The sequence below is a fragment of the Thalia democratica genome, chromosome 2 (genome assembly GCF_965202585.1).
Source record: "Thalia democratica chromosome 2, ktThaDemo2.hap1.1, whole genome shotgun sequence".
NCBI lineage: Eukaryota > Metazoa > Chordata > Thaliacea > Salpida > Salpidae > Thalia > Thalia democratica.
Genome location: NC_139166.1, coordinates 32,370,927 through 32,394,763, shown reverse-complemented (window position 1 = coordinate 32,394,763; position 23,837 = coordinate 32,370,927). Strand labels below are relative to the sequence as shown.

The 23,837-nt window shown below is 27.2% G+C and overlaps 1 protein-coding gene across 1 annotated transcript in view; it reads left to right on the top strand.

Annotated features, from left to right (window-relative positions):
- Window positions 1-16,803, top strand: part of LOC145829967 (reelin-like) — a 43,456-nt gene extending 26,653 nt beyond the window's left edge. The window contains exons 46-65 of the mRNA XM_082937859.1: window positions 973-1,129; window positions 1,654-1,840; window positions 2,506-2,702; window positions 2,995-3,129; window positions 3,616-3,692; window positions 3,967-4,130; window positions 4,830-5,044; window positions 5,321-5,516; window positions 5,947-6,122; window positions 6,399-6,505; window positions 6,835-6,978; window positions 7,425-7,547; window positions 8,003-8,175; window positions 8,436-8,515; window positions 9,074-9,232; window positions 9,864-10,071; window positions 10,307-10,527; window positions 12,695-12,902; window positions 15,662-15,756; window positions 16,111-16,803. Of these exons, the coding sequence (XP_082793985.1) occupies window positions 973-1,129; window positions 1,654-1,840; window positions 2,506-2,702; window positions 2,995-3,129; window positions 3,616-3,692; window positions 3,967-4,130; window positions 4,830-5,044; window positions 5,321-5,516; window positions 5,947-6,122; window positions 6,399-6,505; window positions 6,835-6,978; window positions 7,425-7,547; window positions 8,003-8,175; window positions 8,436-8,515; window positions 9,074-9,232; window positions 9,864-10,071; window positions 10,307-10,527; window positions 12,695-12,902; window positions 15,662-15,756; window positions 16,111-16,213 (3,125 nt within the window). The 3' untranslated portion in view covers window positions 16,214-16,803. The remainder of the gene's footprint in view (window positions 1-972; window positions 1,130-1,653; window positions 1,841-2,505; window positions 2,703-2,994; window positions 3,130-3,615; window positions 3,693-3,966; window positions 4,131-4,829; window positions 5,045-5,320; window positions 5,517-5,946; window positions 6,123-6,398; window positions 6,506-6,834; window positions 6,979-7,424; window positions 7,548-8,002; window positions 8,176-8,435; window positions 8,516-9,073; window positions 9,233-9,863; window positions 10,072-10,306; window positions 10,528-12,694; window positions 12,903-15,661; window positions 15,757-16,110) is intronic.
- Window positions 16,804-23,837: the final 7,034 nt, after the last annotated feature.

Here is a 23,837-nt window from a genome sequence, read left to right as displayed (position 1 = left end):
ATGGTAGAGTTATCATTACTCTGAAATTTTAATACACTTTTGATAACTATCAAAGCTTATATGCCATCATAAAAGAGTAATTTATCAAAAAAATTTGTAAGTTTATAAAATACCTGTAAACTTAAAGGTTTTTTTGTAACAGTTTATTTCTTTACGATAAATGATTTCTATTATAAAAAGTATACAATCTTTTTTTTAATCTAAATTTTTAGACTAAATAAACTTATAAAATTTTGAAAATTATCATGTCAGTAGTACAATAAAAAACATTTAAGTTTTTATACTTTTACAATTTTTTTAACATAGTTTTAGGAATATTGTAGTATGAATTTCAAATATGTTAAGGACTAATTTTTTGATTAAAGTATTGCTACATGATTTTAGCCACGAAGAATAAATTTAAAATAGTAAAACAGTATTATTTCGACAACTTAACTTCAAAAGCTAATTAACACTAAGTTTCATCTCTTCGATTTTGGCTACAAATTTGTTATCTACTTTCCATAAAAAAGCTCATCGTAAAGGATTTTCGTCCTTTAAAAACTAATGGGCCGGATTAAAAAAAAAACTATACTTCAAAGTCTTGCGTCGTAATTTTATCAATGTATATTAGAAGTTAATATCAGACAAACTTTTTTTTAACCATAAAATTGTAGCATAACAACATCAGTATTCAAAACGTTTTTTAGACATTATGAGAACGTATTACATTTTGAAATTGCTTGAAAGTTAAGAACTAAAATAAAAGCTCAAAAAATAGCAACTGAAAAAGTCATTTATCCCTTTATGATTCAATAAATAACTAAATGTTTTGAAGATCGAGCATATACCACAAAACAGATGTGATTACTTTTATATAAACCTCTAATGTTCTTTTTTTTAATTTGGAAGTAAGTCGGACCATTTTATAAAGCGTATAACAGTACGTAAAACAACTGTGTATTTGAACTTAATAAAATAATATTTTTCAAGAGTCAACAGAATCTTCTTCGACAAGATTTAGATGGAGTCTACCGAAACCTGATGTGATTGATGACGCAAGCAAGTGGATAATCGATGACGTATACATTGGTGGAGAATGTCCATGGGCTTGTTTAGGCCATGGTAGATGTCATGAAAAAGTTTGCATGTGAGTTTGCAGTTAACATCAAGTAACGAATACGTTTTTATTTTTAATCTTGATTTTTTATAAGTTTTAATAACTAAGTTTAAAGTTTTTAGATAGTGTTCCTTTACTATAAAACATCTACCTAAAAATAACTACTTAACATAAAAGTTTTCATATATAATGCTACAAAAAAATATTTCTTATAATGTTTGATTTTATAACAGTTTTGCCTTTCTTAATAGTGCATATATTTCATTAAAAAAATTTACACATAAAACCACATAAAATGTTTCAAAAATTTTATTTTTTTAGTCTAACGTTGATACCAAGACAATCGAAAATATAAGTCTGTTTATATTACCAATAAACTTCTTTTTGAGTCCTTTTTTTAAGTATTTCTTTATGTTGTCTTTAAGAAGTGTTTAAGCATATTAACAGCTAAATTAGTTTTGCGTATATCGTAAATTCATAGTATAACAATATCCAAAACTGTTGTTAGCTAGTCTTTTTTATAACTCTGACAACAATGTTGGAATTATATTAAGCTGCGACGATGGTTGGGAGGGAGATTTCTGCCAGACCCCAACTTCAAAGCTTCCTACTTCCCTGAAAGAAAACTTTGATCCAATCACGGGAAAAACTTCAACTTCGAAATTTCAGCAAGTAGTAGGCGGGCAGATTGATGATTCTTGCGGTAAAATTGGTTTTGGAAAAGCGCTGCACTTTAATCAGGTTTTTATTTAAAAAAGCTATGTAGTTGCTTTTCAGAATTTTATTGAAATTCTTAGAAAGTTTTGTATATTAAAGCCTTTTTTTCTAGTAGCAAAATTCTCATATAAATAAAAATATAACTGTATTTTTTAATAATGAAGTTTTGGTAAATGCTTAAATTCTGAAAAAAAAGAGTTTTACCTATAGAAAAAAAGCAAATTGTTTTTGGTTAAATTAACACAAGTATGCTTTAAACAAAAATGTAAAAGCTCTTAATTTTTTATAAACGTTTAGAGCATAGAATCTTAACAATTTTTCTATCGTGTGCGGTTAAAATAGTAATATATTCCAAAATATAAAGTGTACCAATCATTACAAATCAATACTTAGTTTTTTTACTGTCGTAATAAAACGATTTGTTTATCATTAATTAAATATTTTAGATCTACAAGTTAACTTTTTTTAAAGTTTTAATAATACAGATAATCATTACATCTTTAGCAATTTAATAATCTATTATTCGATTATTTAAAACTATGATTAGAAACTTAAAGTTGAAAATAGTTTACAAGCTTATCAAAAAATACCACTATTTTATATTATTTTAAATGTACTTGATTTTTTATCACTTCTTGTTATAGCTTAAATATATAGTAAAAACCATTAACTCTAAATGACAAAACCAGGGTTGTTCGCGACTGCTATTGACGAAGCCTTTGGACACGAGGGAAGCAGACTTCGTACAATTTTTGTTCAGATACGGATGTTCTTCAGTGCCAGTGTCACGTGATCAAGGCGTCATTGTTGAGTTTACATCGAGTGGAGGTGCTAAATGGCGACACCTGGTCGAAATTTATTTTACTGATCATGTTGAAAAAGTCGGGTGAGAAAATTTTAATAATTTTTATTTCTTTTCAATAAATTTTATGTTTAGGACTTCAATCGATACTTAAGTAAAATTTTTGTGTTTTAAATCAGTTTTCTTAACTTAATAGTTTAATTTTAAAATGTTTTATACTTTTAACTATACACAGCTTTTTTTTACTAGATAAAATTGGTTAAAAAATTAATAACAAAAAATATTTAGTTGAAGTTCTAAAGTTTTTTAAAGATATTTTGCTAATACATGCTAGTGTTGTTATTTACAACTTGTAAAGGTTTTTACTAAAATACAGTTTCATCAATATTCGCCTTCCAGCACAAGCAAAGAAGTTAAGTACTCAATTCAGATGGATTCAACTTAACCATGGAGGAGTTGATACGCATGATTGGGTTATTGATGATCTGCATATTGGTGGAGATAGAAAAGGGTATTTTGTTGTTAACTTTTATTCAAACAAGCAACACTGAACTTTGATTCCATAAGCTATTGTAAATCTAGCCGCTTAATTTCTATGGTTTCTTACACTTAGGCTGTGACTAATTTAGCGTTTAATGGTTAAGTGCAAAGAAATGAGTAGTAGTAGCCCGATATTCAAGATATCCTAATATTCAAGACTGCTTTATACCTTATATTTGTATAAAATATTTTTTGATGTGAATACTTAGACATAAAAATGATTAAAAAATGTTAGAAATTTTATATTTTTCCAACACTAATACATTTCTAACGTAGTATCTTTAGTAGACTCTTTTAAATAAGCTACAGTTTACACGTCTGATTTTATTTTTTGTAGAGCAGTACTATTTTATAATTATGAATAATTTCGTACTCACTGCTAAAACTTTCAGATTTATAGTAAATACCATGTTTCGTTGTTTCATCTAAGCTTAGATTAATATTAAATTTTCTTTAGAAAGTATTTAAGCGATGAATTTGTAATGGACGAACCGGAATTATACAGAGAAACTAAAAAGTCATACGGATTATATTGTTAGTTTTGCTAATGAAGAGAAGAACTAATATTTTAAACATTTATATAAAAAAAAAAAATATATTTATTTACATAGCTTACGTATTTGTGCTCTATACAAAGATCTAGAAATATTAAAATAGAAATTATTTCTAGTATGTCTAGTGTAACAATTTAACTTAATTTCTTCTTAGCTTTTTGTTCACCAACATTAAAGATTAAAATCAATTTAATAAAATTAATAATTAGTTTTTTGATGTATAAAGTTTATGTTTTAAAGATAATAGTTTATAGTGGATAGAGATGATAAGGATATGTGGCGTTTCTATGACAATACACGACCAACATCTTTTTGTGGTAGAAACGACGTTGTTTTTGCGGGGGTAAACACTGGTATAGATGCTTCTGTCGGGACTAAAGATTTCATCGCCGAGAAGGGCTATGTTTTACAATACACAGTAAGTTTACTCATATTTATTTGACCAATAATGTATAGTCAAAGTAGTAAAAGTGTGCCACTTTAGCTCATTGATTTTATAAATTTGAAATATACGCAAACAGTCTAAAAATTTTAGATTAAACAAACGACACTTTTAAGTTTTCTAAACAGATGTTGTAAAAACAAACGAAACTATTCTATTAAAATGGGTTACACTCTTTGTAATGCTTAGAAAACAGATTTTTTTTTCAATTTTGGCAATCGGCAGAGTCAGTTGGTGCAGTGTGTGTTATTTTTGGTAACATTTCCTTAGAAATAATTACAAAATGTAGACGCTTCGTTGTCTTAATTTCTAAGAATTATTATTAGTTTTTATCTCATTCATATATGTTCAATTATTTTGTTATCAGATTCAGTTTTAGTCTAGCTTTCTACGTTGTTCTCTTAATCTTCTTTATATTTTTAAATCCTTTTAAATCCTTTTAAATCCTGTTAATAGAGAATAAATCCTTTTTTCTACCCTTATATATCTCCTCTTGCCCCTTAAGTACACTAGTGCTATTGAAAACGAAAAAGCATTTTACTGATAAACATATTAGTATACCTACTTAATTTGTTAACCTATATAAATAAAAGCATGTTTGTTCTAAAGTACGATAAATGTTTTAAACAAATTTCAAAAATATGCAATCTTACTAAGTAATAAAACTAACTTTAGATAGCAGTTCTGTGTGAAGACGTCCAAAAACCACACCAGCCAGTTCACGTTCAGGCTTCTCTAGATTTCGGGGACACTTGGGTATATGTAGTTGAACAATGCCTGCCCTCTGACGGTAATTGTTTTGGCAAAGATAAAGTACAACCTTCAGCCCACTTCATCAGCAATGACTGGCGTAGAAGAACTATAAAACTCCCAGCTAAATTTTTAGATAGGTTATAAATGTCATTATTGTAAAATTACTTTAAGTTTAAGATTTTTTTAAACTAAAAAAATTCCGACTTTGTTTTAGATGTTGTTAATACCATCAAATAGTTGTTGTAACAATTCAGTCAATCGTTAAACGTTGTATTCCAATAAAATGATTTTTGAATAAAATAAAACAAACAACTACCTAGCTTAAAGTAAAAGCACAATTCTGTTCTTTTGTGTTAACCTGGTTAACAATATTTTCCTTAAATTATTTCAATACCTTTATAAAATTGGTTCAGACCGGTGAGATTCAGATTCATACAATTCAAATCTGACGTAGTTTGGGGTCTTGATCACATCTACGTAGGCCCAACGTGTCCAGATGCTTGTCAAGGACGAGGGGTCTGTGTGCGCAGCGACTCTAGTGCTGAGCCAACATGCATTTGTGACCGTAGTTACTATGGAGGTAACTGCGCAAACACGGATAATTTGAGGGTAACTTAAAACAGTAATTCTTTAAATGTAATAAGTGTTGTAGTAAACTGTTATATAATCTGTTTTAGTTGATTAAGCTAGAGCGAAAACAGTAGACTTTGAAACTTATTTGTTTTTTTTTTCAAATTGTGTTTCTACGTTTGTTATTGTCCAAAAAAAGCAAAACATAGGTATATAATACTAGCAATGTGCTAAAATTGTGATTCTAGGTTTTTGTTAACAGAAAAAATTTAAAGAGTTATTAGGGTTTATTTTTAGAATTGTATCGAATAGATATAAAAGTTTATTAGTTACTCGTTAACTGTTATAGTTTTAAGCTGTATACTATAGTAAAATTTAAATAAATGTAGTATATAAAAATGCGTGAAAACAAAAATTTTTAATAGCAATACAACTAGGCAGCTGTTGTCTAATACTTTTTTAATAACAGACATACTTAAAAGATAATTTTAATAATGGTGGTGTCGTTAGTGGTTTGTGGGAAATTCTGGAAGCAGAAAAAGTTGGGTCTAATTGTGGACCACTCTCTGATGGAGATTCATTGTATTTTGATGGTCCAGGCCCGAGACAACTAGTTACAGTAGAATTAGACTTGAGAAATGCGAGGTAACAGGCTACATTAAAGTTCTTGATAAAATTAATTAAAACATGTATTAATACTTATATTTTTATAAGTAGTTTAAACTTTTACTGAAAACAATAAGTTTTCATCGGATTATTTTTAAACTAGATCTGTTCTAGTTTTCAATGTTATACCATAAACTTTTTATTTTATACCTAATAAGTAATTGATAGTTTTAAGAATTGCAAGTTCAAGATTTTTGGGGTTGCAAAAAAATTTAACTGCTTATAATTTTCATATACTTAATTATGGTGTTTCAGGTTTGTACAGTACAAAATAGTTATTGGAAATGGAAGTCGATCTTCGACATGTATCCCTGCAACATCGAGAGTTGACGGACTTATAATGCAGTATTCTGTTGATGGAGGTATTTTTTATTCAGTAAACCTCTTTTGTAAGGATACACTTTTTTGTAATAAATCTTTTATTACATTTAAAATTCAATTTATATCAGTTATATCAGTTAGTATAATTTTAGTAAAACTTTCCTTATCCAAATGCAAACATATATATTAAAATTTGTTTACAAAAAACTTAGTTAGTATAGTTTTTCATTATAATAAAAAAAACACTTGTTTATTTATTTTATCTTACTTGTTTCTTGTTGAACTAATAACAATAATTACTTAAAGTAAATAAAATAACTTCATTACCTCCAATAAATACAAAAAAAATATTTCTTTAATTTTTATGCAGGACTATCATGGAAGGTTCTATACGAGCTTGACTATCAGTCATACAAAAACGTAGGAATTGATTATGTGCAAATACCTGTTGAGGCAATGACTAAACGAACTCAAGTTAGAATTTGGCAGCCTTTTGTAATTGACACTAAAACAGGTATGGCCAAATTTAATAAAAAATAATTAAAATATGTATGTAACGCTTTTTCTTTATTTAAAGTTTTTCAATTTTATAGTTATACATCAGTTTAAAACTTAACAACGTGAGTTTGTACAGAGCAAATAACTTTTAAACGGAATTAGAACAGTTGTAAGCTATATTACACAAATTAATATTATTTGAAAGTAATAATTTAAGTGTATCTATTTTCTTACGAACAATATAGTTATAAAAGTTATACTCTAATTAAAAAACAAGGTACATTTTTTTGCTATACATTTAAAAACTTTTGTTCTTTAATAGCCAGTTAAAGTGTGCTGTTCGGATACAAATAGTTTTCAACGATGATCTGCTTTATAAACTTAAAGAATTACTTAAAACAACTTTTTTAAGTCAAAAGTTATATGGAATTGAAGATCATCATTACCTTTACTTGTTTGCAGGACTATACACTATGGGAACAGACCGTGCAGGCTGGGCAATCGATGACGTTTTAATCGGAGGTGACGAAACAAATCCAAGTATGCTAGAATCAAGTTTTGAAAAAGCTGACAAAGAAAACATTGGTAATTATCATTTCAATGTTTTGTTACCAATTTATTAAGCTGTTTTAAACTTAAAAATTTCCGAATTTAAAGTATGTGTATAAATTTAAGCTATTGTCAATGTATTAGTGAGAACTTTTTTTTATGTTTCTTTATGTTACAATATTAAATAATCTATACTATTTTTAGTTTGCTTTCGAGAAACAGTAATAATTTCCACAGCTGTTTTATTTTTTTAGTTACTACGTTGACCACCAGACTTTTAATTAACAGTTATTTATACTTTTTCTAATTTTAAACTAATAATTTTAATAACGTTTTGAATACTAATCTAACAAGCTAATGATTATTTTTGCCTTGTGTTTCAAGAAAAGGTTAATTCAGCCTTTTTTAATTTTTTTAATGAACTTATTATACTTACAAAAAATATTCAAAATAGTTTCATTGTAATCTACATAAGAGTAAAAACGTTTTAGGTGAAGTACCTGACAAGTTATTTGACTTTTATCCGCATGGTGAAGTTAAAAGTGACGTTTGTGGGTTACAAAAGAGCACTGTATGGTGGTCAAATAATGAAAATACTGTTATTGACGGAAGTATAACAACTAGACAACTTATCATCTCTAAAAACTATCTAATGCAATTCAATGTTAATATCTAAAACTATGTTTTTGTATAAAAATGAAATATCAATCTGAAATAATGAATACTTTGTAAAAGTATTAATCATACTATATTGAATATAAAATTATTTAAGCTAATATACACGCCTTTATGTTGAATTTACGATGATTCCTATGTACTTATTCTTATTCCTCTAGTGGTTGAGATCTCTTTGTTTGTTTTCTTAAAACCAAAACATATAATGTTTCCTATTTTTTATACAATTTTCTTACTTAGACTTTTTAGATAAGAGTTGGATGCTTTGAAACAATTGATGTATGCGACAAAAGTTATGGAGTTTATCTCGAGTATAGAGAAGATCCCAAGTTAATTTTGCTTTTAATTGATAGTTGTAAACTAATTGTAACTTAGAAGTTATAAATTGTAGTTTTATACTAGTTCTCCATGTCAATTATGTTTTGTTTTAAAATTTTGTTTTGCTTGTATAAAAATGATAGTTTTAAAATCAGTTGAAGTTATTTTTTAAATTCGAATGTGTTTATGTTTATAATCAAAAGTAAAATTCATTTCTAATTATGAAACATTTTTAAAATAGTAAAAAAAAATAGTAAATTTGTATAGTGAAAAATCATAATAATGTTTTTTTTTAATTAATATCATGTCGATTAGTTTAGTAAAATAATTATTCTAGCAAGAAACACAATATAAAAGTATTAATTAACAGTTTTATTTTTATTAAACTTCAGTTTTAGATTCCAAAAAAAGCCTTAATGTTTTAAATAATTGACAAAATGACGTGCCGAATTTCAAAAACACGCATTTAGACTTATTTTCAAGAAATAAACTAAAAAGCTTATCTCAGTACGACCAAAATAAAACTATTAACGTAAGAGTGAATTTATGAAATGTAGTGTGATTTTCAGTACTAACAATTGGAAACTTGTGAGGGAGGATTGCTACCCCGCCGCCCCTCCTAACAGTAAATGTTCGTTGTTCGAAAACTATGAAGCTTCAATTTACAAACTTGACAAGGGAGGAAAGTGGTTGAGAGTTACTATTCCATTGGTTGGTATAGAATCCAGGTAAAACTTACTTTGTTCGAATGTCTTAATTTAGTTTTGAACTATTTTATACTGTAAAAAATCAAAACATTGTTTTAACTTTATTAACCATTAATTCTATCTTAAGTCAATAATAGGGAGTTTTTAAAATAACTTCAGCATTGTTTTGACTTAATTGTTTATAGTAATAATTACAAATAAGAAAAATTATATAACTTTTAAAAACTATATGTATACATGACTTATTTATGTGATAAATTAAGTGTTCTAATTGGAAGTTATAATTCAAAAACTAAAAACATTTTAATTTTAATAAATTTTACAATTTCTAAAATTCTCCTAAGTAACTACTTATGATTACTATTATTAAATAAAAGCAGGAAAAAAAGTTGAACTAAACATTATAATAAGCTTACTTTATAAATTTTTTCTAGCATTTTATATTTTTATCATCAAGTTAAAGTTTTATAAGTACTGATGGTCATACAATAATGAAACAACTTAAATGCAAAACTAAGTTAGGTCATAAAACTAAGAGTAATGCTTATTTTAAACATATTGCTATAAACTATAAAAACATGGTATAGTGTTACTTAAAGTAGACAATTTATTAAATTATTCAAAAGATACAGTTATTTATTTTACGTTACAGTACAACTCAATTTCGGTGGAGACAGCCAAGCATGGCGACCAAAATGCATTCTTGGTCTTTGGACCGAGTTTATATTGGCGAGTCTTGTCCTAATTACTGTTCTGGACACGGTCACTGCACTAACCCGGGCCCAGTTTGTCAATGCGACCCAGGTTTTGTTGGTGAAGATTGTTCTCAAACTGAAACACAGAACTTGCACGATTTCAAAGTTTGAGTTTTTTAGTTTAATGAAAACAAAATTTCACAACTTAAAGACTAATTATTATAAAGCTTTGTCTACAGTACAAAGTTTTTAACAACTTTTTAACATTGATAAATATCATGTTATGTTTTATAGTTATTTTAAAGATTATTTAGATTATTTAGTTAGTTTTGAAGTCATAACGTACTTTTTTAATGGCAGTCTATTTCTACTCTGTCTAAAAAAATAAATTTTGTTTAAGGAAAACTTCGAAGCTCCAACAAAATTGGAAGTTGCCCAGCTGCAGCTGTTGAAAGGACCCGATGCCAAATTTCCTGAAATGTGGTCTCATGTTTCAGGTGGAAAGATTGGATTAGGGGGGTGTGGTCCCCTCCGTCCATATGGTTACGGAAGAACTGCTTATTTTGACGGTTGCGGTCCCAGATCGTTGACTTCTGTAGAGCTAGATCTAACAAGAGCAGCGTGAGTTAAGTAAAATAAGCTCGTTAACTGAGATAGAACACTTAAGTTGTTTTTAATTTTATGGAAAGATAAAATACTCTTAGAATCTGAAAAAAAAGTCAAGTCATGTTGTCTATATATGTATTATATAAAGACAAGAAATTTCTTTTACTATATAATATAAAAAAAATTGTTAAATTTTTTAATCTATTTAACGAAATATTAAAAAATCAAGCTAATCGTAAAGGAATCAATTATAATAAAATTTAACCAAAATTATATATTTCGTTTTTTTTTTAATTTTTTAGCTAACTAAGTTTTGCTCAAAGAGGTTGTAAGTGCATTTAGATGAAAAATTAAAAAAAAAATGCATCTAAAAGCCATGGAAAATAGTTTGTTGATAGAGCTTAATTAGCTTGAATTTTTTTTTTTGATAAAAATATAATTGTTCTCCTTTTATGAAGTAAGGATCTCTATTTTTTTTTTAGTTTTCATTAATGATATTAGTTCAAACATTGATATTAAAATTTATATGAGTTTATTTACAGATGATACAAAAAATTTTAGTGAGTCAAAAATCTCTTTACAATAGGGGTGGGCAACGTACGGCCCGCGGGCCGGATCCAGCCTTCAGAGTGAAAATGACCGGCCCCCAACCGTTTTTTAAACTTTAATGGGATCTGGCCCGCAAGCGAAGTGACAGACCCGCGAAAGGTCAATATTACAAAGTTATAATAAAACTTTGCATCATATTTTTACAAATCAGAACTTTAAGAATTTTACTTCAAAAACATGCTAAAAAATGAATTTGTAAATTAATGTGTTTTAATAAATGTAGCATTTTGTCCTAATACTTTAAATTGTTCTAACTTAGTTGGAATATCGTTTTGTCAAATTACCCCAAGCAAAGTGTTTTTAAGTACAGTGCTTTACATACGTACCTTTGTCAATTACAAATTCAATTATATTTATAGACATTGTTTTAACATCTGACATGTATCAATATATATCTTAAGTTGTCAGACTTGAGAAAGATTTGTGAATTTTAAGGATTCAAAAAAGAGATCCACTGTATCAATATAACTAGATTCCGGCCGGAACCGAAGCTTATATTTTAATTAGAATCCGACCGGATTCGGATCTCGACTTAAAATTAGTATCTAGTCGGATTCCGATCTAAAAAATTATTATTTGACTGGATCCGGACACTGGATCCGGTAAATAACTAATTCAAAATGCTCCGGCCCGCAAAAGACTAAATACTTCCGGATCCGGCCCGTTGATTGAAAAACGTTGCCCATCCCTACTTTACAATCTACTCTAGATAATATCTATAAACGGCTAGAGATAAGAAAACTCGATTTAAACTCTAAAAAATTTTAAATTCTAACAATTAAGAAGAACAAACCATTTGGCCCGATTGACCTTTTAATCAATAACACTAAAATACAAACAGTTAAAGTTTTTAAGGATTTAGGAATATATACCTTTAACTATTTAAAATGGAACGAACACATATATTATTTATATAATGTTGCACAAGTTTTATCCTATCAAATATCAAAAAAATTTAAAAGTAATTCAGCTACTATTCTGGCAAAACTATTTAAAATATGCGTTCGTCCTAAGCTTGAATACAATACAAAATTTGGTCAACCTATTTAAAAAAGACATTAAAAAAATTAAGTCTGTGCAAAGAAATTTTACCCGTTTGATATGTAGTCATTGTAGAGTTTTATTTCTCTTTCGCCTACCCCCTAACAGACTATTATTTTACTTTTATTAATTTTGTAGAAATGTGTTTGTCTAAGTTGTCGCCTTTTATATCAAGCAAATAAGTTTAAACTTATTAACGAGTTTTTTATAATTCTAACTTTGTTTAATATTTTGCTTATGTTTATTTTTTGTTGAATATAAATGTATTTTATTTTTGTTTTTCTCATTGTGTGTCCTGTTTAAGTGGTTCAGGTTTTGATGCCTGAGTCCAAAAGTAAACAATAAAAATATGATAATAATAAATAATTGTCTTCAAATGTTTCAGACTTATAATAACTAAAGTTATGAAAAGTATTTAAGGTTGAATATGAATACCCTTTCGTTTTGTTTTTACCAACGAAATATTTTTAAATTAAAATCTGCATAAAACTTTATTAAAATACTTTTAACAAAAAAAAAAACACTTTCACAGTCACTTGCAGTATGTGATACAGATCGGTTCAAACAGTCCTGGAGGTTTGCAAACTTCCTGCAGAGTTTATAAGGATATATCTAGCAGTAACTCTTCAGTGCTTCTTCAGTACTCCACAGATGGAGGAGTGACTTGGAAGCTGATTAGGGAGCATTTGGTAAAGCATTACACCTCTGCAAGGAGGCTCTCTGTAGTTGTCAGCAAAAATGTAAGTTATATTGCGATGATTTTTATAAATATACTAGCTCACCTATTTGTTGTAAAAAAGACATTCAAAATAAATGTAAAAACAAACTTATGCTTAACGAGAACAAATTAACTTCTCTCGCATCTTTACGCACTCGTGACGTTACGCACTCTCGTTTAGTTACGCATTTTGAAATTCTATAAAATTCAAAATATAGAAGTTTTAATTTTTTAAATATTGCACAAATTAAGTTTTTGTATAGTTTTAATTTAAAATATGTTTTTAAATACTATTTCACCTCTATATCTTTAGACTTTGTTAACAATAAAAGATTAAATTTAAGTTTATCTTTATGTGGGCAAAGGTCAAATTAAAAAAAAGTTTTAGTAACATAAACAATTTTATTAAACATTTATTTTATATCTTATATATTTTTGTTCAAAAGAAGAAAGCCATTACAGCACCAAATGCATACTTTTCTAAAAGGCTATTGAAGCAAATTTTGATATAGGCACCACACCATTTCTTAGTTGTAAACAAATGCTTCATTATAAATTAAATTTATTAAGTACAACAGAATATAAATGTTAACTATCAAATAATTCACATATAAATAATAATAAATATAAAATCTACTTATTACTAAAATTTTTCTACAAGTAACACTATTTTATATAAATTTAAAACCTTTTTTTCAATGTATGTATAGTTCTACTTGTTGTTTTAATGTTTAGAAATAAAGTAAACAAATTGTTAAAAGTGGGAAATTCCCCAGTCTGCTTCTAATTGGAAGTAATATCAAAAAACAGCCATTATATCAAGTATATTTTATACCTCTCGTATCTTTACGATCTCTCGTATCTTTACGCATTTTTTCTGTGGACACAATGTGCGTAAATAAGCGAGAGGTTACTGTAATTGTATTAGTATAAAGTACAGTTGGGTACCATACGGCCAATGGTCTAAATCCAACCCGCCAACAGAAATATCTTGTCTGCGACATATTTTTAGTTTGAAAATATCTTAGGTAAATGAAATAAAAGTAAGCTTTTTGATAAAAAATATTTTCAAATGAGCTTATAGTTTCAGTTTAAGTAGAAACCAATATGTTAACTAATTATTTTTTATTACAGTTTTAGATTTGAAGAGTTTAAAAAAATTTATTGTTAAACTCTAAAAACTACTTAACCCACCAAAACCTACTTCACAAGTCCGGAGTGCGAAATTTTTTTATTATACATGGCCAAATGACTAGAAACCATTGGTTTAAAGTTTAAATATGCACTATTTCTGTAACTGAAGTTATCGATATTAATGTATATTACTTTTAGTTTCGTCCTGTTGCATTTATGTTCATTTTGTTTGTAATTTTTTTAACTCTAAAAAAAATCCATTAACTAAAATATATTAAATAGCTTTTTTTTTAATTAATTTTGATTTTAAAGATTCATATATTCTAATTGGTTAATACACAATTTAACCTGTAAAAAAGGTGTACTTATAAGGAATGTAGACAACCCTAGTTATTAAAAAAAAACATATTTACTTGATTGTTGATTATGTACTTAATATTCATTAGTTATTTATTCACGTGTATATATAGATTTAAAGAAGTTTCAACGAGCCTTTTGATTTTCACGCCTATTTCAGTATTTGTAGTAACAGCATCTATTCCAAAAATCAGTAATCGATATTTTTTGCTAAAACTGGATCTGGCCGGATCTCGATTAAAATAATCGAAAAAAAACTGATTAAAAAAATTTTAAGTGAAGTATTTTTTTCCAAAAAAAATATGAAACGTCTATTACTTAGAAATTATCAAATCAATTTTACTATAAAAAAAATTCTGAAAAGACACAAGCTCAATGTAGAAATTACGAAAAAAATAAAATTAAAAGTAACTTTTTAACTTTCACCTTACTAGCTTACTTTTTACCTATTTGGATCAATAAAAACATTTTAATTGATTTATTATATTTTCATTCCACCTTATCATAACACACCGAAACAGCGCTTTATTTCTTTACTCTTTTAAATCTAAATGGATAATTTTATTTCCTAATCAATTAAAACTTTTCTAATTTGTTTCTAATTTTTCCACGACGGTGTTAACTCGTTTTAAAATATATAAAATATAAATTATTAATCTAATTTTTTTAGCTGGTTACTACAATAGCTGTTATTTAGGATAAAAATAAATAGTTTGCATCAACAACAGACCTAACAAAAATGAAGTTATTTTTCTTGAACGTTTTATTTTAACAGTATTAAGTTAACTAGGAGTAGGTAACATACGGCCCGTGGATTGAAATTAACGGCTCGCCAATGTTTATAAGACTAAAGTTGAATCCGACCCTCGAAAGATAAAAATTCGGCCCGTGAGAATGCAAAACTGGCCTGCTTATTCAAACATAAAAGTTTTGAAAAACTAGATACTCTTGGATTTTAAATTAAAAGTAAAGTTTAAATAAAAATATAAATGTGTGAAGTAAAATTAACTTACATTAAAAATAGTAAACAAAGGTCCCATAGAATCAGTAATTTGTCGAATTTAGCTGGATAAATGAATAATTGTCGTAATTAGCTTTATTTTGTTTTAAATTAAATTGAAATGCTCCGGCTCGCCAAGTACTACTTTTCTCACAATCTGGGCCGCCGACTAGAAATAAAACCTAGCCAACTCTTAAATTGATGGAAGAACTTAAATTTCTAGATATTTTTGATTTCGATATAAGATAGCTTTGCACGAAATTTTTCCAATACGGTTTAATTTTGAACAGATGCAAACGACTCACACGACAATAAGATGGCTGCAACCTTATCATAATGGTAATAATTATGACCAATGGGCAATTGACAACGTTGAAATCGTCACGTTAGTTTTAAATGAAATTAAGCATGCTTGTTTTATGAACGAAAATTTTTTGCATTAAGACAACATACTTCTTATATTTTGCCATAAAACAATGACATCATTTGTAAAATATTTTTTATTATTTTTTGCAAAATTAAAATAAAATTAATATTTGGTAACAAAATCTTAACTTTATTTTACTTTAGTGTATTATAAGTTTTGATCAATAAACTATCTTAATTTTTTATAACTCAATTTAAATCAAAACTAAATAGCTTTAGTTTAAGATTGATAAGCTACAATTATTTGTATTTCAGAAGATCATATTTTCAAAGTTAGTAAACAAAAGTATTATAAAGTCGTAAAAACCTACAGATCACAAGAAAATGTTCACTTACATCAAAAATTGTCCTCAAGTAGAAGAAATAAACATGGGCGACGAAAAAGTCATCACAAAAGAAGATACCTTGATAAATAACTGTTATATTTCTCATTAGTTTTTTGATTGTAGATTTCGATCAATTTTACCTGTTTTATTTTTTAGGCTTGTTTAGTATTATATTTTAATTAAATGAATTTTTGTTTTTCTATGAAGTTTATACAAGATTGCTTAATACGAAAATTACACACAAAAATGTTTAGAATATAGTTTAAAGTAGATTAAGAACTAAAAACTAGTTAAACAAAAAAATTAGAAATTTTGAGGTCTGAAGTGTCAGGTTTTTTAAATTGAGTAATTTTTCCCACCTAATAAATTGCTTTTATAATTGCTATAACTGTTATTAAACTTAAAACTTACTAAACACTTTTCTAAAACTTAGAATATTATAAACCAAGTAATTAGTGCCAATATAAAAAAAAAACACAGTAAAATACACACATTTCTGTTGTACAAAAAATAATAATGTTTTGCAAAATAAATTAAAAGATAAAACTCAACTATTTCTTACAAACTGATTAAACTATATAATGAAGTTACTATACTAAATACTTCTATTAATAATAAGTTTTGTTGTTAAAACGCTGTCAGCCACTGGGTAATAGAAACGTTACAACCATGTTTTTATTGTGCTGAAAAATCTTTAATAAAAAAATTATGTTTTTTGCTGAAAATCTGAAAAAAATGTTTACTGTTAGTATAAAAGAGAAAAGAAACATCGTGATATTTTGAATAAATTCTAAAACTAATTTTATTATCTATTTAATGAATTTTATCAAAACTGAAAGAATTTTTATGTATAAAAATTTTTGAACAGTTACGAATAATAATTGATTGATTAAAAAATATGTGTTTAAAGTTGAACTAAGTAAGTTACACAAGTACGTACTATGTAATTTTATTTGCTTGGGGATGTTCTTAAGACTACTTTAAGAATAAATGACCTCAAATATATATACATACATATATATATAAAAGTTTGTTTCAAGATGTAAAACTCAAAGGACTCGAGTTTCGTGCCTATGCACCCATCAGCTTCTAAATAAGTTTAAAATAAAGCACAAAACAAAAACACACAAATGAAATTTAAAAAATTTAGCATCAATAGATTATGACGTAATTTTGAAACTATCAAAAATCATGCAAAACGGCTTGTGCAAAAATTAATTTACCAATCGACAATAAACTGGCAAAAATTCATAAAACTTCAGTGAGTAAATATATATTACGACAGATAATTGAAAGAGTTAAACATAAAATTAAGGTACAAATTGAAATTTAGATTATTTTAAGATGAAATTAAAACTTGTTAAACTTTAAAAGCGTATTTTTTATATGTCTACAAGACGATACAAACTCGCTTCTTTTATTTAGGCATCTCTTGTCTTTCAGTGCATATACAACGGCTGTTGCTTCTTTGAGACACAGCCTACATATTGGGCTATTGCCGTCAGCTATAGGCTGTGCTCTTTTTATAACTTCCCAGGATATTTCAAAGTCAATGCCGCTGCGCTTTAAGCCACAAACGTACTTCGAAAGTTCAGTGTCATTTTCATATATGCCGCCTTTAAAAGATTTTTTATGATTGGCATACCTGAATCTAAACTGAGTCGAGCACAAGCCGACATAGAACCTCGTCTCAATGCCAGAGTTAACTGTGGCCTTGTAAACGATGTTCTCTGAACGGCAATTGCCCCCTTTCAAATTATATTTACAACTACCAGCGCAGCCACATTGACTCCGAATTCCTGAGTTTTGATTTAAAATTTTTTGGTTGTGTGCCTTAATGATATTCTCCAAATTTGCCGTACACGAATAACTTATTCGCATATTATGTTTGTTGAAAATTTTTGTTAGCGGATTTTGTTTATTCAATATAGTATATTTTTGTACTGAATATTTGTAATGTACAATGTTCAATTCTTACGTCATATTGTTTTTGTTTTTTTTGTAAACTTTTGCATCTTTGTTTACCAAAGTGCTTTTTATTTTAAATTTGAACTGGCTGAAGATTAGAGACAATCTTTTTTGTCTTTATGAAACATAAGTTCCAGCATTTTTAAAATCGTCATTTCAATAAATTATTTAAAAGCCCTTCAAGTGGGCTCAGTAGAAGGTGTTTAAGTTTAAACATTAAGCTTATTATATATATATATATATATACATAATAATATGATTAGATAAACTAAATCACCTTCCACAGAGTCCACTTGTTTTGCATTTAATTAGTTTATAGCAAAAACTTTAATTTAAAAAGAACAAATATCACTTCGAACAATAGCTGAAGATTAAAAACTATTTTATTGTTTTTATGAAACATATGTACTTTTCTTTTTAGATTCAAATATTCATAATAAACTATACATATATCATATATACATACTTTTTTACTCCTTTTAATATCTAACATTATCAAAAGATCCCTAAGAAATCCAATTAAGAAATTAATGGGAAAGTAATACTTTAGTTTTTAATAATGTTTTTTAATGAAAGATTTTAATGAAACAAATTCGTTGCAATATTTTAGCAACAGTTTGAAAATATTTTGGTAGCGATGTTGCTAACTTCTTAAATCTATATCATACATAGCTATATATGACTATACACAGTATTAATGACTTTAAAATGTAAATTAACAGCTATCATAAGTAAAAAAAAAGCCTGATAAAATATTTAAAATAATTGTATTAGGTATAATTACATACGTAAAAAAAGCTGATGGTTTTATCTAATAGGCAAATACCTGTAAATTGCTAAAATATTTATATTTATCAAATAAGATGTAACGTTAAAAGGCGTTAAATCCTAGAGATCCTGATAAGCTAAGCTTATCGGAATATATACCACAGATGTTCTTGTGCTAAAACTTTATTTCAACTAACGGCGTTTCACTGCTCTCAAATAAATTTAAGAACAGATCTACGAAGTCTATAAAATATTAACACACATTAGAAAAAAAGCAGAAAAAGCATGTATAATTATGTATAGTGTTTATGTAGGTAGTAACTATATATGAACTTTATGGTTTAAAAACAAAGTTTGGGATAAAAACATAAAATTATAAAATTGTCTACAAAAAATACAAATTTAATAAAAGTAGGCACTAACCTCAAAAAGCTCTAAGAATAGGCAAGTTTTTAAATGAAAATTAAATTGAGTTGTGCAGAAATGTTACGTCATAATAAATTTAACAAATTGGTCAATAATTTATACAGCTTAAAAAAATGAAGTATTAAGCTTACAAGTGTATGTAATTGTAATGCGAGTGTTTTGAAATAAATTAGTACCTAAGTAGACAGAGTTATTTAAAGTAGAATCGTCGGTTGTGGGGACAAATATTCGATAAATCTTGCCGCTTATTCAGAATTAGGTCTTTATCTTCTGCTGCAATTACTGCTCTTTCTGTATTGCAAATTGGGCAAATTCTATTACAACTTACTCCGTTGGATGCATGTTTGATCTTTGAAACAATACTCCACTCCATGTTTGGCCTTTTACCGTACCTGTGAAAAAAGCTCCAGACATAATCCGATAAACGCGTACTTTGTTTTTTGTTTATATTTTTAAAATTATGTTTATGGTTAGCATATCTAGTAATATTGTTTTCATTTAAAAGTTCTTGTGCACGGGAGTCTATCGTATCAGCCGGATTATTGGTACATTTTTTATAGTTTTTTGTGATATTGTCTAAAAGTAACTTATCATAATTTTTTGGACTGATTTTATAGAAATTATTAGTTTTGTCTGCAAAAATAACAAGTTTATTAGACTTTTTTATAGAATTAATCTTGTTACGTAAATTATATTGAAAGTTGTTAGTTTTACCGGGTTTAAGTTCAATTTTATTAATTAAATCAATTAATTCAGATTCAAAAGATATTAATTTTTTACAGATAGGTGCCGACTTTTTAGTCGGGAAAGGCAAAGATTTACTTATTGTACTTAATTTACTTGTGTTCAAATGAGCATCAGAATTATCGGTAACATGGTTTGTTTTTTTACACAACTTTTGTTCGTAATAAAATGCACGCCATCTCATCTTTTGGATGAGGGCGTTTGTGTAATGAAACAATCTAACCTGATAAGTGTGCTTGTTCGCCAAAGGGATGTTTTTAAGGGAACCATCGAACTCAAGTACTTCAAATATGCTTTTTGTAACGTTACATCTTATAATTTTCCCTGGTACCTTTGTATTGGAGGATCTCTGAGGAATGCTGAATCCTAAGAAAAAAAGCATATTTGAAGTACTTGAGTTCGATGGTTCCCTTAAAAACTTCAATTATTCATTAAAGAGCATACCAATAAGTAGTAGTAATAAAGAATTCAAAATTAAAATGTACGAAAAAGTAGATAAACTGATAACTAAAATGAGATGGAAAGCATTCCATTTAAGGGATGAAAACACAGAAGCTAAAGTTTCAGATTATGACGGCTTATTTTCAACAAAAAAACGAGCTCTCGAGGATAAACTTTTAACAAATTTTGAAAACGACCTTTACGAGTTAATAAATAATTTAAAATTCCGAAACTACCAAAATTATTTTACCCGCAAACTTAACAAATACTTTAAGGAAATAAGGTTCACCCAAAAAGTTTTTGTTTTTGCAGATAAATCTCACAGCCTATACAAAATTAGTCCGGATAAGTATAAGAAATTAATTACAGAAAACATCACATCTACATACAAAAAATCGGAAAAAAGTCTCATCGAAAAAATTAATAATGAGGCAAAGGAAATAGTATTGAAAAACAAAATAAAAGGTAAAATTCCCAAACTTTCTCAACAACAATGTTACATTACTTTAAAAGATCATAAACCAAACTTCCCAACTAAACAAAGTTGTAGAATAATTAATCCGGCAAAAACTTTTATTGGCAAACCTGCAAAAACAAATTTAGATAAGATCAACAACTTTATAAGAACAAAAAGTAATTTAATACAATGGAAAAATACTTATGAGGTATTGAACTGGTTGTGAGATGTGCTTTGTATTTTGAATTTAACTGGCTGATGATCAAAGCTTTATGAAAAATTAAAGCTTTGTGAAACATATGTTCCAGAATTTTTAAAATCGCCATTTGAATAAATTATATATATATATATATATATATGTATACCGAGACAGAATATAACTTTAGGCAGAAATGATTAGTTAAATCATATAGACCTCGTAAATATTGTCGTGAGTATATAACAAAATGAAAGATATATGCTTTAAAATTACATTAAATTTTAGTAACAATGTAGAAATTTTTGTAGATGTTATTTTTAATCTATCTCACGCTAAGTTTCGATCAAAATCATATATTAAAAATATAGTTCCATAATAAACATTAGCTCTGATCATATCAAAATACCAAAAATATCTGGATACTCTTATTGAAATAAAAGTACCTTACAAAAGGTATATTTTTAAAACTAATATACTTGAAATGTAACTTAACTTGCTAAAATACCAAATAAGTACAAGCCGAAAAGTCACGTGGTAGCCGTATCTATTATCGTATGATGTTTTTAAGAACCTATATCGCAAAACTTGTTTGAAACTGAAAACCATATATTTACTGGGAGATAAAACTAGTAAAAGCAGAAAATTTCTAACATTATGATTAAGGTTGTCTTTTTTTGCCCTTAGCAATTATGTTATTCGTTCAGTTCAATTTTCTTTACTTCGATTCTATGTAACTGTTGAAAATTACGTGGTCTCCAGTGTAAATACTAAAGGGGTTGTAGTTATTGTGTTGCGTCTAATATTTTATCAATGTAAAAGATATGCAAATAAGCTAAAAATAATTGAACAAACAACGCTTCGAAGTTTTTCTTAACAAACTATTCTAATAACAATTATAGCTGTTTTATTAAAGAAATTTTTAGCCTTTGCAGTCCTTTTAAATCAGCATTTTAACTTCAAGTAGTCGTCTGAGTCAGGTGGTGCGTTACGAATGTAACAATTGAAAGTACTTTTTTGAGTCGAACATTTTATTTAAGTAATGTAGACGCTTCGTTTGTCTTAAGTTCTAAGAACAATAAATAATTATATTTCCTTATATTTGTTTTGATATTTCTTGTAGTTTCAGTCTAGTCTTTATTTAATCTCCATTTATTTTTAGTTCCTTCAATAAACAACATATCTCATTTGAATTTAACTAATAATCTAAGATGATGTTTTGTCAATTGCAAAAGCAATTTAACCTTTCAACCCATATTTATATTTACTTACTGGAAAGCAACCTTAGATTGCGACAGTATAAGAGTATGTTGCGGTTGAAGTGAGTTATGTGCGCGGTTGTTTACGAGATGTTCTGCTAATTCAGTTGGGAACAATCACATCTTTGTGTATTTAGATGATTTCTTTTTATTCAGTAACGAAAATATTAGCAGATCAAATAAAACTGTAAGTGGCACCACCTTTAAATAAAGTATTTTTTAAAACTATATGTGACTTAAAAGCACAAATAATAAAATGTTAAAATAGAAATTACTATCAGTTTATTTGTTTCACTAAAAACTTCTAGATTAAAGGTTTTCCAAAATAAGCGATTGTGGTAAGTGGGGGGTATTTTGGACATCATTAAATTGTTTCAATTCCAGGAGAAACATTTAAACAAGGGTTTACCGATGTAGGTGATACAAGAGGGCAATGATTAGTAAGGAGAGAAAGAGTAAATAGGTAACTTATTAATAAAGGGAGTTAAATCTAATAAATGGTGCGATTATGAAAATAAGTATGGGAAACTCTGTTCTAGATGCTTAGAAATGTAAAAATGGAACCGAAACTTAAACTTAAGAGCTTCAAACCCCAGGCTTACAAATAATTACTGTCTATTACATATAGAAAATATTACTTCTTTCTTAGATATGGACTTATAAGTCATTTGTACATTAACTTATCTACAAAATTTAAAAGATGCTTATTTACGCAAACAAAAAATATATATTATTATTTACCTCCGTAAACACTAACCAAAGTGACTTATTACAGAAAAAGTTAGTAGAGGAGTTTTGAAAAACCCTGCTATACAGACTTATTATAACAAAGGAATACCAATTATCAAATATTTTGATAAACACTACAAAACCTCATGCTTTAAAGAAAATTATCAAAGAAACAGAACAAATTGGTTTGTAGATTTATTTTCAGTATATAACTTCAAAAAGCATTATCACTTAAAATATCGTTTTACTGATGTACTTTTTACTATACTAATAAACTTGTTTGTTTCTAGTTCTATACCAGAAAAATAATTCATAAGGTTTATATTATTGGAAAAAAAATAATCTAGTTTAAACTTAAGTTAAGCCTTAAACACTTTTAAGCACTGATTTGTTATAAAACGCTGCACAACTACTAAATGCAAGACTAAATATGTGTGACTCTATTTTCAAAACAGCTTGATAGTACAATTTTCTTGAAGATTAAAAAAACCGATAAGAATTAATTTTTCAATTGCATAGGGTGCGAGTTTTAAAAACGTTTAAATTTTAAACTGAATACAATATTAGACCCAAGGACCTTTTGATATAGCTTTTAATATTAATGTCATTTAAGCTGACCTACTATTTTTAGTTTATTATAAAGAATATACTAATAGTACTTTTTCATTTGTAACAGCTTTATAAATATAAACATATAGTTGTGCACAAAACAACTTTTTATTAACA